Here is an 18,202-nt window from a genome sequence, read left to right on the forward strand (position 1 = left end):
ATGTGACAGTACACTGCAGTTAGTGGTATAAATTTTGCACAATAAAAATTAAATACAGCATTAACTATTTACTTTGTTAACTGTGCCTGCAGCCAATACAAGATAATGAAGGGCATGTTTGAAGTTGGTAGTTTTTCCTGATCCACTGCGACCAAGAAAAACCAAGGAATGATCTCTACGAGTTGCAAGCATCCCCCTGTAAGCTGCTTGTGCCATTGCATAAACATGTGGTGGCATATCTTCGCTTTTGCATCCTCTAAACATATGTGCCACCTGAAACAAAAGAATAAATAATTTTATGATTTTATTCAATTACTTGTCAAAGAGATGAACTATAAAATAATAAACCTCAAAGAAACATTAAAAGTATGTAAATTACTTTAGTAAAAAGTATTAAAATTACTTCAAGGCAGTATAAAATACCAAAGTATTCATTTAAATTATATTATGTAAAAAATGATATAACAATTTTTATATTAATTAATTCAATTCTATAAGAATATTTTTATAATATAATAATATGAAGTTTCAAAATAATTTTGTTAGTAACGAATAATACTATTTTGCACAAATTTTTAAGAAACGAAAATCATTTGTCAAGTATAGTGCCAGACTCAACTTTGATCTTTCCACCCCTCTGGTTTCATTGTGAGTACGATATACACTTGAAACTTTTTTCTACGTCTACGAACTTTACTCTTATCCACCTTATCCACCATGTCTTTCCACTTTCACCACTCTTATCTCTTCCCTTAGCTACCTTTAAAGTAGTATCTTCACACTCTCCACTTTACACCCCTAATCTTGACTACATGGGTAATAACGATCAAGCTTCAGATTCCCGACGAAATTATTTAATCGCAGGTTTCACAATATCAAGAGAATATTTTACAGCTTAAAAATGAAATTTAAAAAATGACTGAATACAGTTATCAAGTTTTCCTTGAAAGATTAAATTTGAAATTTGTAGTAGACATTGTTCAAATATTTTAATAGATTTGAAAACAGTATGACTTTTATTATAATAAATATTTTATAAATGCATTTCAAATTATTTTAGAGTTATAATAAAATACATCCCTTAAGAGAATTGTAAGATTTAACAACCCTAAATGAGGTGCAAAGATTAAATTTAAAAAATGAATAACAATTTTGGGACTATAATACTTTGCAAATACTTTTTCAAGACATAAAACTATAAAAAAATTAAACAACTAAATACATCTTTTTTTATGAATTATATATTACATTAAAATACTGTTTTAACAAGAAGAAGTCTACATATAGCAACCCTAAATAGTGCAGAAGGGTTGAATTAAAAAGACGAGTGGCAAATTGAAGACTACATTATTGAATAATAGAATAATTTGGTTGAATATCGGAAGAAAGATAGCAATTTACAAATTGCACTTGCCTTTTCCGAGTAAATAGCGAGTGGCGCCACCGGATTGATTATGATCATGCTATCTCCCGCATAAGTGTGTATTAAATTGCTGGCGTAACGTTGTCTCAGTGTGTGGAGAACAGAGGATTCATTGAGAAAGCGTAATTGCGAGAGCTCCTCGGCCTTGTCGAACTGCGGGGGATTGGCCTGCGAAACAAAATAAACGATTAATTTTATTTAACCTAGTTGTCAGACTGATGCATTTCGTATAGATTACCTTTTCAACATCTTCTTCGTCAACCAGAAGTTCTTCGCCGGAAGTAGTCAAACGAATTCTCAGTTTTCCAGTGTCTGGATCTGCTGGGCCGCATTTTGTCGCCGGGGTGAAACCACCCCGATGCAACAACCAAATCCTTTCCGAGCTTAGCCATGCTTGTTCTTGTGCGAGATGTTCTTCCGACCGTGCCTGCGTTTCGACAAAAAAAGAGAATAATTCTATTAATATTCACCTTCTAAATAAACATTTTTATCTTGTAAATATATATAATACATTTATATGAATATTTATGGCTGTACATCTTTTGGAAAAAAGATTCTTTATACAAAAATTTCATTTGTCTTAATTTTTATGCCTTAAGGAAAGAAACATATTTTTTATAAAGGTATTTCATGCATTTTTATTTATTAAATTCTGTGTTATTGTGCATAATTAAATGTTCTTGTAATTCTAAATGAAAAAATAAAATTGAATGAAATAAACAAACTTCCTAAAAAACAAATATATAAAATTTTTTGTCAGCCGATGTGTATATATTATGAATATTATACACATATGAAAATATTAAAACAAACTGTAATAATATTATTAACGCAACAAGTATAATAATACAATAATATGTGCATTAGATATATTATATACATATATTATTATGTTGGTATTATAATAACATAAAGAAATTAGATTATTTCTTATTTCATCTGCACACAAATCAACTTCAAAAGTTTCTAATGAATGTAACGAACCTTAAAATAAAATAAGTAAGAATTCTTAAATTTAGTGATTTAATTATAATGTTATACATGTTTATAATTACTGCAAGTTTCATGAGGAACATACAAGGGTACTTATTTGTCTCATACAAGAGCTAATCAATTTTCCCAGACACCTAATAAAAAGATCTTGACTACTTGTTACTCGCTGCTAACAGGTTCATTATGCATAAGGGTGCAGAAAGATGGTACTAAACTCTAAAAGAAGACATAAACGCTGTGTCCACAGACTGCACGTGCCCCATCACAGCTTTTTATTTTCTAAAGTGCCATCATGGATAGAAGAGCAACGTACTAGGCTATAAAGTCTTTATCATCAAAAGTAGAATATTAAAATTATCAATAAAAGAGAATACATACACAATTAAATACAAATGAAATCATTTAAATTAGATGTAATCATTGACAAATAAGATCCAAAATAAAAATTAACAATTTTAATACGTTATTATGTTATAAATATTTATAGAAGAGTATACATTATGCTTTTGTTGATTTTAACAGGAGTTTTAATCCAAAATTTTAAGAAATGCTTATGGAACTGTATCACTTAAATTGATTATAAATCTTTGCTGTACAAAATGTATATTATATCACAAAATGATCTGATATAGTATGAAAAGAATAAATTCATACCTACGAGCCCTTTCGTTATTTTCAAATCAATTTTGACACCACGAAATTTTCAAGCTTGTAATACGGTGATATAATTATTCAATTATTTACCACGAAACGACAGCGTCCGTAAGAAAATCGTTTCGCAAAAACTAGGTTAGGGTGACGTCAAACACCGTGACAGGGGCGTAAACGGGCCCCGAAATTGCGCCAAATTATATCGATAAAAACTGTTCGACAACAGATATCGATGTAAATAATACGACGTTTATATTGCGGTATTTTTTAATTAACGTAAACTGGCTCAAAGCCTCCGCAATTAGGCACATATCCCAATATGATAATTTCAAATCGTAATGTTCCATATAGGTAATGTTTGCAAATGAAAAACGAAACGTTTGTAATTTATTTCACATTGAATTTCATATTGAGCTCATTCCAGGCTGAAGAGTGTCGCAACTCTCTAACGTCACAAGGTTGTCAAGACACACCTTCAACTTATAACTCGTTCATTGCCAAGGAATTTCCAGCGAAAAGTTTTACACTGGACCAAAATATATGTATATTACTATGCTAATTTGTATGCGTACGCGTATTCGTAAGCAAACGTGTGCTACATAGGAGGTGTAATGTTCCTGGCCCGTGAAAATTACTGTCAGCATTTTCTTAAGACATTTACGACCAACCTCGTTCGAACGCTGCACTAATTTGTATCAGGATTTGTCAGCCGCTTAATTAAAACGATCTTATACAATTATAGGATTATATTTATAAGCGTACTTATCGTGGTACGATATTCTATGCCTTGTCAAGGTGTATGTAGTGGAAGGTGAATATCCATGAATAAAGTAATGGGGGACGAGAGAACTGCATTAACCTAGATTCATTTTTTAAAATTGATTTTTAGAAAATCTGGAAATTTCGAAACTAGTAAATGAATAGTTGTGAAACTTATACATGAGAAAATCTATAAAAATGAACATTAGTAAATGGAGAAATATAAAACATGTACATTAGAAAATTTATAAATATGAAAATTAGTAAGTAAATAAATGTGAACCTAGTAAATTAGAAAGTCTATAAATATGAAAATTAGTAAATGAATAAATGTGAACCTGGTAAATTAAAAAATATATAAGTTTGAAAATTAGTAAATGAATAAATATGAAACTTGTAAATTAGAAAATTTATAAATATGAAAATTAGTACATGTAGAAATATGAAACTTGTAAATTAGAAAATGTATAAATATGAAAATTAGTACATGTAGAAATATGAAACTTGTAAATTAGAAAATGTATAAATATGAAAATTAGTAAATGGAGAAATGTGATCCTTGCAAATCAGAAAATACATAAATTTGAAAATTAGTAAATGGAGGAATGTGAAACATGTAAATTAGAAAATGTATAAATATGAAAATTAGTACATGTAGAAATGTGAACCTTGTAAATTAGAAAATCTATAAATATAAAAACTAGTAAATGAAAAAATGTGAACCTAGTAAATCAGAAAATCTATAAATATGAAAATTAGTAAATCAAGAAATGTGAAACTGGTAAATTTGAAAATTAGTAAATGAAAAAATGTGAAACTTGTAAAATAGAAAATTAGTAAATGAAAAATTGTGAAACTTAAAAAATTAAAAAATATGAACCTTCAAAATAAAATAATCATACAATTAAACAAAGTAAAAAAAAAACTGTCGATTTAAGTCCCCCTTCGTTCTCCTTTTGAAATTGCTATTTCACATCCAGTTAATCCTCCATATTCATAACTGTTATATTCACATTTATATTGATGCATAGGAAATATTCAAACTTGTTGCCAATTAAGAAGCACCGTATAAGGCTGCTGTCCGAGCCATCGAGAATAAATTATAACATTTCTAAGCCGAAAATGGAATTCCTCTGAGGGACGTATTTTGTAACGAAAATATCGAACTGTCGTTTAAATAATCGACATCGTTCGAAACGTCAGGATCGTTTAATACCGGTTTCGTACGCCTAATACTGCCATTTGCATAACGCCTTTACGTACCTGACCTTAATCAAATAGAACACTTTTAAAATTCCAAGGTTCACATAAAAGTCTACGGACAAATCAGACGATAATTCAAAAATGATACACCGATAATTTCCATAATTTCTTATCTGTCCATAATAGTTACACTGATTAAAATTGTTAACGAATACTGTGATTAATTTATTAAAAGTTATTTAATTGGAGTAATTTATTATTTGGGTGGATACAGTAATTGACCATTTATAATAATCATCAAGGATATTAATATAATGTTGAAATTTCAAATTAACATACTATAATTGTCATGCTGTAATAATTTTGTCTCCAAATCACATTCTAATTATCGGATATTTATACTTCGGAATCAACCAATCAATATGCAAATCTAATACTAGATTTACTGGAAATAAAATTTCTGTTTTTTTACGACCCGGTACCAAAATTGTTAAATCATAAAAATAAGGCTTTAAGTTAAATTGAATATCAAATGGAGAATTTCGAAATATAGAAAGTGTGACACCATTTGAAGACATAAAAAATATGCAAAATATATATGTGGCAAATCAGTGTGAAGTACAATATAAAATTATACGAAAAAAAATAACACAGACTCTTCGTTAATATTCATAACACGAAATTACTATTTGCCAATTACAATGACTGATTGTAATTCCCAAATTCCCCAAATCCCGAATTCCGCAAATCCCAAATTCACCAAATCTCAAATTCCCCAATTACCAAATTCCTCAAATCCCAAATTCCCCAAATCCCAAATTCCCCAACTCCCAAATTTCCCAAATCCCAAATTCACCAAATCCCAAATTCCCCAATCCCAAATTTCCCAAATCCCAAATTTCCCCAATCCCAAATTTTCCAAATTCCAAATTCCCCAAATCCCAAATTCCCCAACTCCCAAATTTCCCAAATCCCAAATTCCCCAAATCCCAAATTCCCCAACTCCCAAATTTCCCAAATCCCAAATTCCCCAAATCCCAAATTCCCCAACTCCCAAATTTCCCAACTCCCAAATTCCCCAACTCCCAAATTCCCCAAATCCCAAATTCCCCAACTCCCAAATTCCCCAACTCCGCAATTTCCCAACTCCGCAATTTCCCAAATCCCAAATTCCCCAACTCCCAAATTCCCCAACTCCCAAATGTCCCAAATCCCAAATTCCCCAATCCCAAATTGCCCAAATCCCAAATTCCCCAACTCCCAAATTCCCCAAATCCCAAATTCCCCAATCCCAAATTTCCCAAATCCCAAATTTCCCCAATCCCAAATTTCCCAAATCCCAAATTCCCCAATCCCAAATTTCCCAAATCCCAAATTCCCCAAATCCCCCAAATCCCAAATTCACCAAATCCCAAATTCCCCAATCCCAAATTTCCCAAATTCCCCAAATCCCAAATTCCCCAACTCCCAAATTTCCCAATCCCAAATTTCCCAAATCCCAAATTCCCCAAATCCCAAATTCACCAAATCCCAAATTCACCAAATCCCAAATTCCCCAACTCCCAAATGTCCCAAATCCCAAATTTACCAAATCCCAAATTCCCCAATCCCAAATTTCCCAAATCCCAAATTCCCCAAATCCCAAATTCACCAAATCCCAAATTCCCCAATCCCAAATTTCCCAATCCCAAATTTCCCAAATTCCCCAACTCCCAAATTTCCCAATCCCAAATTCCCCAATCCCAAATGTCCCAAATCCCAAATTCACCAATCCCAAATTCCCCAAATCCCAAATTCCCCAAATCCCAAATTCCCCAAATCCCAAATTCCCCAAATCCCAAATTCCCCAAATCCCAAATTCCCCAAATCCCAAATTCCCCAAATCCCAAATTCCCCAAATCCCAAATTCCCCAAATCCCAAATTCCCCAAATCCCAAATTCCCCAAATCCCAAATTCCCCAAATCCCAAATTCCCCAAATCCCAAATTCCCCAAATCCCAAATTCCCCAACTCCGCAGTTCCCCAAACCCCAAATTCGAATTTGAGAATTGAAAATTTGAAAATTGAAACTCGGAAATTCGATAATTGACAATTTGGAAATTGAAAATCATACAATTGACAATTACAAACTGGAAAATTGAAAAAATTGAAACATTGAATAGAATAATTGAATAATTGAAAATTTTGAAAATAGAAATTTCTAAATTGAAAATTAGGGTATTGACAATTGAAAATATAAAAATTGAAACTAGAAAACTCGATAATTAACAATTTGGAAATTAAAAAATTAAGAAATTGACAATTACAAACTGAAAATTGAAAAATTGAAAATCTAAAAATTACGAAATAAAAAAATTAACAATTACAAACTAAAAATTTGAAATTTGAATAATTTAAAAATTGGAAAATTCGAAGTAGAGAAATTCGGAAATCTAACAATGTGCAAACTATGAAATTGAGAAACGCAATGAATTCATCATTAACAAACCATACAACAAATTTCCCAATTCAAGTACCAGAAAATATCAAAACAAATTTCTACTTCATCCATAAAAAAAAAGCTTCCTCCTTTCCCAGGATACTATAATTACGCATCGTTGTACATCATTCTAATCGTTCAAATCTTTTGCACCCAACACACCAGCAAATCCCCTAATTTCGTGAATCACGCGAAGGTGCAGCTGCGTATCGATTTCCGTGTCATGTCAGGCGTTTTACTAGAAGGCGCCGTGACTCGTTCTATTCTACCATGTAAGAACGACGGTCTGCTGACTTCCTGGTAATAAATTACCATGAATCAGTCTCCCTGTCTCTCTTTCTCTCTGGTCTCCCGATGTAACCAGAGTACAAGAGTCGCATTGTTTCGCGAAACAAACAGAGCGCCGCCTGACGTCGACTGCCAGCAAATCCTAAACGGGAAAATTACACGATTACGAGCACCGTGTGTGCCCTTTAGCTACATTTCGATCGATGTCCCTGCAAGAACAATGTTGCTCCTTCCAGCGAATCCGCTGTGCAACGTCAAACTGATAATTACGAACAGGTATTGGTTCAAGAAGAATTTCAATGCTTAACGTCATACAACGTATGAGTTTTTTTTTGAAAAACCAGTACGCATAAAAATAATTCAGTTTCAAACCCATGAATGCATTTGTTGAAGAAAGTGTGGACACATATTATAATAAATGATAAAAATGACATAATTTTTCTGTAATCTAAAAGATTTCAGCAAATAATTTTAGCAAATAATTTTAACAAATAATTTTAACAAATAATTTTAGCTAATAATTTTAACAAATAATTTTAGCTAATAATTTTAGTAAATAATTTTAACAAATAATTTTACCTAATAATTTTAACAAATAATTTTAGCAATTACTTTAACAAATAATTTTAGCAAATAATTTTAACAAATAATTTTAACAAATAATTTTAACAAATAATTTTACCTAATAATTTTAGCAAATAATTTTAACAAATAATTTTAGCTAATAATTTTACCTAATAATTTTAGCAAATAATTTTAACAAATAATTTTAGCTAATAATTTTACCTAATAATTTTACCTAATAATTTTAGCAAATAATTTTAGCAAATAATTTTAACAAATAATTTTTCCTAATAATTTGAACAAATCAGTATTTAGCATTCGATTGAACGGTCGCGTTCGATGAAATAATTCCTTATTCGCTGGCTATGCGAGCAATATTAAGTGCAGGGTGTGTCGTTTGAATCTGTAATTGGTCATGAAAGTATCGCGTATGAAATAGTAAGTAGATGGAGTTGCGTCTAGTAGGGTGTAGGCTTCACATGAATAAAAATGAGTGCACAGCGGAAGAACATTCTATTTTGTGTTCAATTTTGAGGAGCTAATTATAAAACTACTTTAAATTTCCAAATAAACTTTAATTATAAAGCTTGTCGAGAAGTGGTAATTATTAGTAACCGAGAAGAGTACCGCAGACGTCGTTAGGAGATATGAAAATATATGTATATCATGCACATGCGTTGTGTACGCGCATGCGCAGTGAGAATAGATGCACTCCGCTTTATTCGAGAAAACATTTTATTGTCTTTTCATAATAAATACTTTAACTCTAGCAGTATTTGAAGCTTAAGTGATTATAACAGTGCTTGCATTGATTTTCTATTGTTCGAGCAATTTAAAACAATTATTTTAAGAAATATAGTGATTAGAATATATAAATGTTTTACGCTATATTAGTTGTATTTCTAATATAAGATGTGTGTATCGTACGCATGCGCTGCATTTACGCGCATGCGCAGTGAGAGTATATTTCGCGTTATTCAAGAAAATATTCTATTACGTTTCTTAATACTTTAACTTGAACAGTAGTTGAAACTTGTGCACTTAGGACTGTACTAGTATTAATTATCTGGCATTTCAGCTATTTAAAACGATTATTTTAAGAGATATGGCGATTAGAATATATAAATGTTTTACGTTATATTAATTATACTACCAGTATAAGATATGCGTATCGTACGCATGCGCGGCAGTTACGCGCATGCGCAGTAAGAGTATATTCCGTATTCAAGATTATTCGAAATATTGTTTTACTTTTTCTTAATAAATACTTTAACTAGAACAATATTTGAAACTTGAGCACTTAAAACAAGCATTTATCAGACATCTCAGGGATTTAAAACGATTATTTTAATAAATATAGCGATATAAATGTTTTACGTTAAATTAGATATACTATCAATCTCATATTTTTAACATGGTTTAACAGTCACACCCTTTCGTTACAATTTATTTAAAAACTTACTAGTATAACAGTGAACGTTCTACAAAATATCAATCTTAAAAACTACTAGACACTTAAATAACTTTATAAAATTTTAACAAAAATATCGTTGGTTCAATAAATCTGCAACGCATTAAAATCATACATACACGTGTACCTTCAAGAAATGACTCAAAATGGAGAAAAAGCAAAAAGAATCCATCCATCAAATGCTGTAATCAACTCAAGATTTAATATTCAATGAAAATTACCAGGAAAATGTTGATGTCAATGGTTTTAATATTATAATATCAATTATAATATTAATTCTATCGATTCTCTGTATTAAATACTCCACTCCTGTAGGTCCACGTACCTCGTCGTCCCTCTTCGGCACCCTGCTCTGCATCAGCACCTCCAGCCGCTTCATGCACTCATCCGTCACATCCCTCTTGCACGCATCATCCACCACATCCTCCCCATTCCTCCGTCTCCTCTTCCCCTTCCCCCTCCCGATCTTCTTCGCAAGCGCCATTTCCAGGATCTCCTCCCACTCCACAATGTCCACAAACTGTTTCCTCTGCACTCCGTTACACCTCCTCTTCTGCGCACTCCTCGTTCCCCTAATTCCAAGGATCCTCAAATCTGCATTAGGCCGTTGCTCCACATCGGCGGTGATCCTCCTCCACTTTCTCTCCCGGGGTGTCCTGATCACATTACTATCGTCCCAGCCCTGTTCCATCCTCCTGATCCTATCATCTATGGATCCGACTCTCAAGGTGTCCGCCCAGTTCTCCTTCTTCCTGGAGTTCAACCTGGGACAAGGCGACACCGTACCCCGAGAAGTCCTCTTCCTCTCATCCTTCCGGCAACGATCATTTGTTACATTCTGACCTGTCTCCGAGGAGTGCAGGCTGTCGCTGTCGCTGCACTCCCAGGAGCTGTTGCCGTTCCCCACGAGCCTCTTCGTGAGCCGCGGACAGTTTCCCGCGTCGCCGTCCGGCGATTTCCGGAAACTGGTGGCGGGAAAGGAAATGGTGGCTCGACGATTGCTTTGTTTCGCTATCCCGTTGCCGTGTGCCTTGCCGCGACACGACCTGTGCAGCAGGTGATGAGCTCGGAGGGTCTCCTTGTCGATCGCGTCCTTGTTTAGAGGCATCTCGTCGCTTTTTGTATCGCTTTCGCGCTAATTGGCGGTGGTCCGCTTTTGTCTGGTCCCGTTTTCAGGAATTTGTTTCGCCGCTGAATTAACGGATGAGGATTATAGCGCGTGAGATCGCGTTTTTTTATGGTTATTCGAGAGTTTCGCGACGCACGGTGTCACGTTTGAGGTCGGGCGATGGGAGAACTGCTTTTTGCGGGGAATGACACTGTGATTATCATTGTCTTTGCCGGTGATTGTGGATGGAGAGTTCAGGTATGTACAGTCGAGAGCAAATCTGAATTCCCAAATGTGGTAAGGTGAAAATAGGGTAATTAAGTGAAAGAAACTTCCATGTGGTGACTTTTAGGATGTTTTGCAAATTTTGGGATAGGTTAAAAATATTTTGACATAGGAATTTGAGTTTGGGAATTTATGGATAGGGAATTTCGAATGCAGAAAATTGAGGGTCTACGGAATTTCGAATTCAGAAACTTGGGAGTCTAGGGAATTAAGAATGCAGAAACTTGGAGATCTAGGGGATTTCGAATGCAGAAACTGAGGGGTCATAGTACATGTTACTACGGCTAATAACTCACAAATGAACGTAAGCCATTTTCAAAGCGTTTGTATTAATGATTTTCAACTATCAAAGTAACCGCGAAAATTTAAATGTAAATTTATATTAAATCGCAAAATATTTTTTGTGACAGTAAAATAGTACATGTTACTATGGCTAATAACTCACAAATGAACTTAAACCACTTTCAAAGTGTTTGTATTAATTGTTTTCTATTATGAAAATAACCGCGAAAATTTAAATGTAAATTTATATTAAATCGCAAAATATTTTTTGTGACAGTAAAATAGTACATGTTACTACGGCTAATAACTCACAAATGAACTTAAACCACTTTCAAAGTGTTTGTATTAATTGTTTTCTATTATGAAAATAACCGCGAAAATTTAAATGTAAATTTATACTAAATCGCAAAATATTTTTTGTGACAGTAAAATAGTACATGTTACTACGGCTAATAACTCAGAAATGAACTTAAACCACTTTCAAAGTGTTTGTATTAATTGTTTTCTATTATGAAAATAACCGCGAAAATTTAAATGTAAATTTATACTTGATCGCAAAATATTTTTTGTGACAGTAAAATAGTACATGTTACTACGGCTAATAACTCACAAATGAACTTAAACCACTTTCAAAGTGTTTGTATTAATTGTTTTCTATTATGAAAATAACCGCGAAAATTTAAATGTAAATTTATACTAAACCGCAAAATATTTTTTGTGACAGTAAAATAGTACATGTTACTACGGCTGATAACTCACAAATGAACTTAAACCACTTTCAAAGTGTTTGTATTAATTGTTTTCTATTATGAAAATAACCGCGAAAATTTAAATGTAAATTTATACTTAATCGCAAAATATTTTTTGTGACAGTAAAATAGTACATGTTACTACGCCTAATAACTCACAAATGAACTTAAACCACATTTCAAAGTGTTTGTATTAATTGTTTTCTATTATGAAAATAACCGCGAAAATTTAAATGTAAATTTATACTTAATCGCAAAATATTTTTTGTGATAATTAAATAGTACATGTTACTACAGCTAACAACTGACAAATGAACTTAAACCACTTTCAAAGTGTTTGTATTAATTGTTTCCTATTATGAAAATAACCGCGAAAATTTAAATGTAAATTTATACTTGATCGCAAAATATTTTTTGTGACAGTAAAATAGTACATTACGGCTAACAACTGACAAATAAACTTAAGCCATTTTTAAAGTATTTGCAACTGTCTAATATTACTTCCAGTAAACAAGGAAAAACTAAAAAATTTGAATATCAAGCTAACACAAATAAAAATTAAAAAATTGGATTGTTAGAGCAATTATAAATTAAATTTGAACAGAATGCAAAATATTAATACTCCACTATAAAGCAATTTGCAGTTAAATTTAAAAAATTTTTGAATTATGAAATATATTTATATTGGAAATTAATATATTAATTAATTAATTATAATTAATATATTAATATATTAATATTAATTTCCTACTAATATTTAAATTGATTGAAAATTTAATAACAAAATCATTGCATGAATATTATGCCACTTTCAAAATAAACTACTCAATAACACATACTTCATTATACCATATCAGTTCATCACATAGCAATTATTCATATATCACGAAACAATAAAAAAGACGATGAAAAATTTCACATTTATCACACAATTGTTAGTTCACAAATTCAGCACTTTCACGTAAACTTGAACACTTAATCGTCCGTAAGTTGAAAGGATAGATCGATAAAAATTGATCGGGATAGATACGGCGGTACCGCGGAAACGGAGACCCGCGCGATAAAGGAAGAGAAACGGAGACAGGGCTCCATTACGAGGCTCGAGTCCCGACTGAGGCGAAAGACAAGAGCGGTATCTCTCGAGACCGAAGGAGATGAAAAAGAAACGAAAGAGGCAGGCGTGCTCCCACGATTGCTGTGTTCCTTCTCCTCCGAAACGTCTTTCTCTCGCTCTTTGCCTCCCTTCTTTCAATCGCTCTTTCACTTTGCTCCCGTGTCCTCGTCATTTTCCTCGCGATTTTACGGAACAGGTTGTTACTACTGTTATTGTCTTTTGAATTAATGGTTTACTCTTGAGCACACGGTTTTGAACAATGAACAGTTGCACAGAATACTTTTTATATTTTTTTATATAAGAATATGTATTAAACCGTTTTTTATTATGCATTATCGTTTTTAATTTAGAATATGATGCCATAGAGTTAATGGTATTTTGAGTATTGCAATTAAAAAATATTTGGAAGTTAGAAATGTAAAAATTTGAATATTAGGAATTTGAAAATTTGAAGAGAAAAATTCAAAGTTTAGAAATTTAAGAATTTGGAAATTTGAAAATCTGAGTATCATAATCTTGGAAATTTCAAATCTGAAATTTAAAGTTAAGATATTTGAGTTCAAGTTCGGTGTATTTGACTACTTAACCCTTAATTGAATCATAAATTATAATGGCGGAACAAATAATACGTAATTAGTAGAATATTAATATGAATATGATAGTATACTTGTATTATAAAATAATAAAATAGCAAGTGATAAAATAATCCAATAGCAGAATAACGAAATAGTAGAATAAGTAGTGTTGGTATACAGTCAATTGTATAATACCAATACTCTGGTAATATAGTTAAATAATGCTATGTTAACAGACACAAAACTGCGTCCTATTTAAAGCGTATAAAATAGTATATTAGTATGGTAACATAATTAAAGTATACTGACTGTAAAGATAAAGTACAGACTGTAGAGTAAAAATATGTTAACTGTTTTAATACTGTGTTATATTTAAATTAAGCAAAGTACAATAATAACTCGATATAAGAGAATTTTACATGTCTGAACTTTCATTTTCATCGCATAGATTCTACACTGTTGATTATGGTGAACGCAGAAGACTGCGAGTGGAGACGTCCGAATGACCGAACGTAAACAGGATCACATCGTTGCAACAATCCCAATACAAGAATAAAACTTGTTTATTTCTGTTTTTTTGTTGTGAAACTTCTACCTAATATATGTGAAACATTTTCCTGATTAAAATGAGCCCAAACACGATGTAATTCGACACATTTACTTGTAATTTCAAGCGTTTTGTTTACATCAAGCTTTACTGTAGTAATATTCGCGGTAAACGAGCGGGTAATGACAGCTCGGGTAATTTCGTTCTTCTTCGGTGCTATTCGGATAATCACGTGATACGTTTGACAGTTGAAGTTGTTGACTTCTATGGCTTTACGATTTCGATGATTTTATACTCGTAAGTTATTACAAGTAAATATATCCTGAATTACATCGTGTTTGGACTCATTTTAACAGGGAAAGTGCAAAGTATCTACTGATAAAAGTTTAATAACGTAAAAATTAAAAATAAAGAAATTATATACTTGCATATAATACTGTCTTACGGATATACGGATCCGAATCAAGTTACGCTTCTGAAACAAATTTTCTAGAATTTTCAGTAGTCTCCCACGCAGTAGTGAGAATAAATTTTGCGTTTATATCATCTTCGCCTATATCGAATTATTACTGTAGCATCACAGTACGGTAATACAATTAAATCATGTTATATCAACTATTATAAAACTGTGTTATATTTAAACCTTATAAATACCGAGTCGAATGTTTTTATTACATCAATTTTGAAACCACACGTACAAAACTGTATTATATCATAATTTCTGCTCAGAGTAACGCCCTTCAAAATAGCTCGTAATTTCATTTAATTACATACTGCGAATGCAATATCTGTAATTACAAACGATCAGGTGTAGCAACTGTGTAATTAAACTGTCTCCGCACAAATTGTCATGCAAATTAATTGCACCTTTTGCGTACGTTGTTATTCCCATTTCGTTGCTTTTCAATTTTTGTAAATTTACATCAGTTTATTGAAAAAATCTTAATGCATCGTCGACTTGTTTGGATGACAAAAATTGAAAAATATTAAGTAGCTTACAGAAACGTGGTGTTCAGTTGGAAAATTTCAATGATTGCAAATTTGTAAATTTGAATATTTCAAAATTTAGTGTTGCTGTATTGTAAAATTTTGTGACATGGAAATTTCAGGATACGTAAATTAGAAAATTTAGAAATTTTTAAATTGATGTATTTTATATGGTTGAGTTCAGGAATTTAAAATTTTCTAGATTAACAGACTTTTAAGTCTGTACATTTATAAATTTTTGCATAAGAAAATTTAAAAATTTGTAAAGCAGGAAATCTGTATATTTGAAAATTTGTAAATTAGAAATGTGAGAATTTATGATTGATCAAATTTGTGTATTTGAAGATTAACATAATTGTATATTTGTAAATTTGTTAATCTGCAAATTTGAATAATTGTATACTCTTATATTAATATATTTGAGAGTTGGTAAATTTATTCATTTATAAATTAACTTATAAATTAATTGATTAATTAACTTATAATTAATTAACTAATTTGTAAATTTGCAAATTTGTGAATCAGTACATTTTTGAATTTATAAATCTGTAAATTAGAAAACTACTGTATTTGTCAATTTATGAATACATAAATTTGTGAATTAGAAAATTTATATATTAGTAACTGAAAATATATAAATTAATGAATTTTTAATCTTGTAAATTTATAATCTTCAAATTCACAAATTTCTACATTAAAAAATACACAAATTTGTAAATCCATCATTCAGAAAATAAAAAAATTTCTAAATTACTGAACTAGAAAATTAGAAAATTTATATACTTATAAATTAAAAAATTTTTAATTTCCATAAAATTCTCCACAGCCCGTAGGCACATAATTTACCCATTACTGACGAACACAGATACTTAAATTGAGTATCGAATCGAAATGGATATTTAAACGACTCGGGGGTTCAATTTCTACGATTCGTCGCGGTTTAGCAAGTGGTCGTTTTACCGATGTATACAGCGAAAGGGAACGAGGTCGTCGTGGAGATTAAATAGTAGGAAACGTCTTCAATATGCACAGATTTTCCTGTCTTCGTGTTTGCATGGAAATCGTGTTTATGCAAATTGCCGGTTGAATAGGCGCGTGAATTGTTCCTTTCGAAACCAGAAGATTGCGTGAAAAGGTGAATTGATACCTTCTTCTTTCAGTTCCACGCTTTATCTTTTCAAACTACTTAACTCAGCAAATTTCGACATTTTTTTACTTTCAAGCATAAGTATTTTTAATTTTTTTTTTATTCTCAAGCTTATGTATTCTCAAATATTTTTGTATATTTTTGTAAAATTTGAGAATCTGAAACATTTCAGCAAATAAGAAAATTTGAGTGAATTGATAACTCAGAAAAATTATAAAAATTTGAGAAATTTGGGAAATCAGAAAAATTATAAAAATTTGAGAAACCAGAAAAATTATAAAAATTTGAGAAATTTGAGAAATTTGAGAAATCATAAAAATGATAAAAATTTGAGAAATTTGAGAAACCAGAAAAATTATAAAAATTTGAGAAATTTGAGAAATCAGAAAAATTATAAAAATTTGATAAATTTAAGAAATCAGAAAAATTATAAAAATTTGAGAAATCAGAAAAATTATAAAAATTTGAAAAATTTGAGAAATCTAAGAAATTTGGGAAGATTGAGAAATTTGAAAAATTTTAAAAATCCATAAAAATTGCAAAAAAAAATGTGAACATCACAGATACAGAAATATCCAATACAAAAAAAATTCCAATGACGACCACATTACAATAAACAGTATTTCACTCCATCCATAAATTGCAGAAAATAAAAGGAGCTGTCTGAAGTAAATAATTTCACAAACAGTTCGTTGAAGATGAACCGTGCGAGCAACGTGAAAGAACCGTCCGGTGTTCGTGGTAACGTGAGGTAAATATAAAGAAGCGATCTCATCTTTGTGTTACGGGCTTGAAGAGGCTGGCTTTGATGGACGTAATGCTTGGTGTTTCGAGCTTCTTAAAATAGTAACATAAAATAGTAACTCTACTGCTCTCTCAGCACGCAGATCGCGTGCAACGAGAGATACACGTGACGAATCTGCGAATGCATCGGTGTTCGCAGTTGGAGACTTATCCGTCTTCTTTTTTTCCCCATTTTTTCTTTCCTTTTCCAACGAGTTTCCCTCCGCGCATTGCAACCAACTGTGTACGCGTTTCTTTATTTACGCGGTACATCGTCGAATTTAGTTTATTTCGGTCCTATACGGAATGACAATTATAATCTGAAAGCTTTGGAACAAGTTTGAAAAGATAAAATTAATTTTTCATTTATTTAAGAATGAGTTAATTAATATTGGTTAATATTATTATTTATTAATGGTGATTAATAGTATCACTATTGTATTACATTATGTATATTATAATTATATAATTAATTATTATTCGTTATTAATTATTAATATAATTATTACATTGTATGCAGAATATTGCCTTAATTAATTATCCTATTATGTATATACACGTGTATAGTAATCTAGAATGGAGATCTAAAACAATCTATGAACGTTATGTAAATGACCGCTATATACATGTGAACGTCATATAAATGACCGCTATATGCATACGAACGTCATATAAATGACCGCTATGTACATATGAACGTCATATAAATGACCGCTATGTACATACGAACGTCATATGACACGAACGCCAGATATATGAACGTCATATAAATGACCGTCAAGTATATGCCACAG

General features: G+C 31.4%; 1 protein-coding gene across 8 annotated transcripts in view; it reads right to left on the reverse strand.

Moving 5' to 3' along the window:
* Positions 1 to 18,202, reverse strand: part of LOC100883300 (Myosin heavy chain-like) — a 132,067-nt gene that overhangs the window by 68,851 nt on the left and 45,014 nt on the right. For 7 of the 8 annotated variants that reach the window (XM_012294157.2, XM_012294155.2, XM_012294153.2 and 4 more), the window contains 3 exons: positions 1,662 to 1,850; positions 1,415 to 1,591; positions 73 to 273 (listed from right to left, as the gene is read on the reverse strand). In XM_012294157.2, the coding sequence (XP_012149547.2) occupies positions 73 to 273; positions 1,415 to 1,591; positions 1,662 to 1,850 (567 nt within the window). Of the gene's footprint in view, positions 1 to 72; positions 274 to 1,414; positions 1,592 to 1,661; positions 1,851 to 10,156; positions 11,076 to 18,202 lie in introns of those variants that run through there. The other variant, XM_003707095.3, reaches the window with a different exon arrangement.

The sequence above is a fragment of the Megachile rotundata genome, chromosome 8, assembly GCF_050947335.1.
Source record: "Megachile rotundata isolate GNS110a chromosome 8, iyMegRotu1, whole genome shotgun sequence".
Lineage (NCBI taxonomy): Eukaryota > Metazoa > Arthropoda > Insecta > Hymenoptera > Megachilidae > Megachile > Megachile rotundata.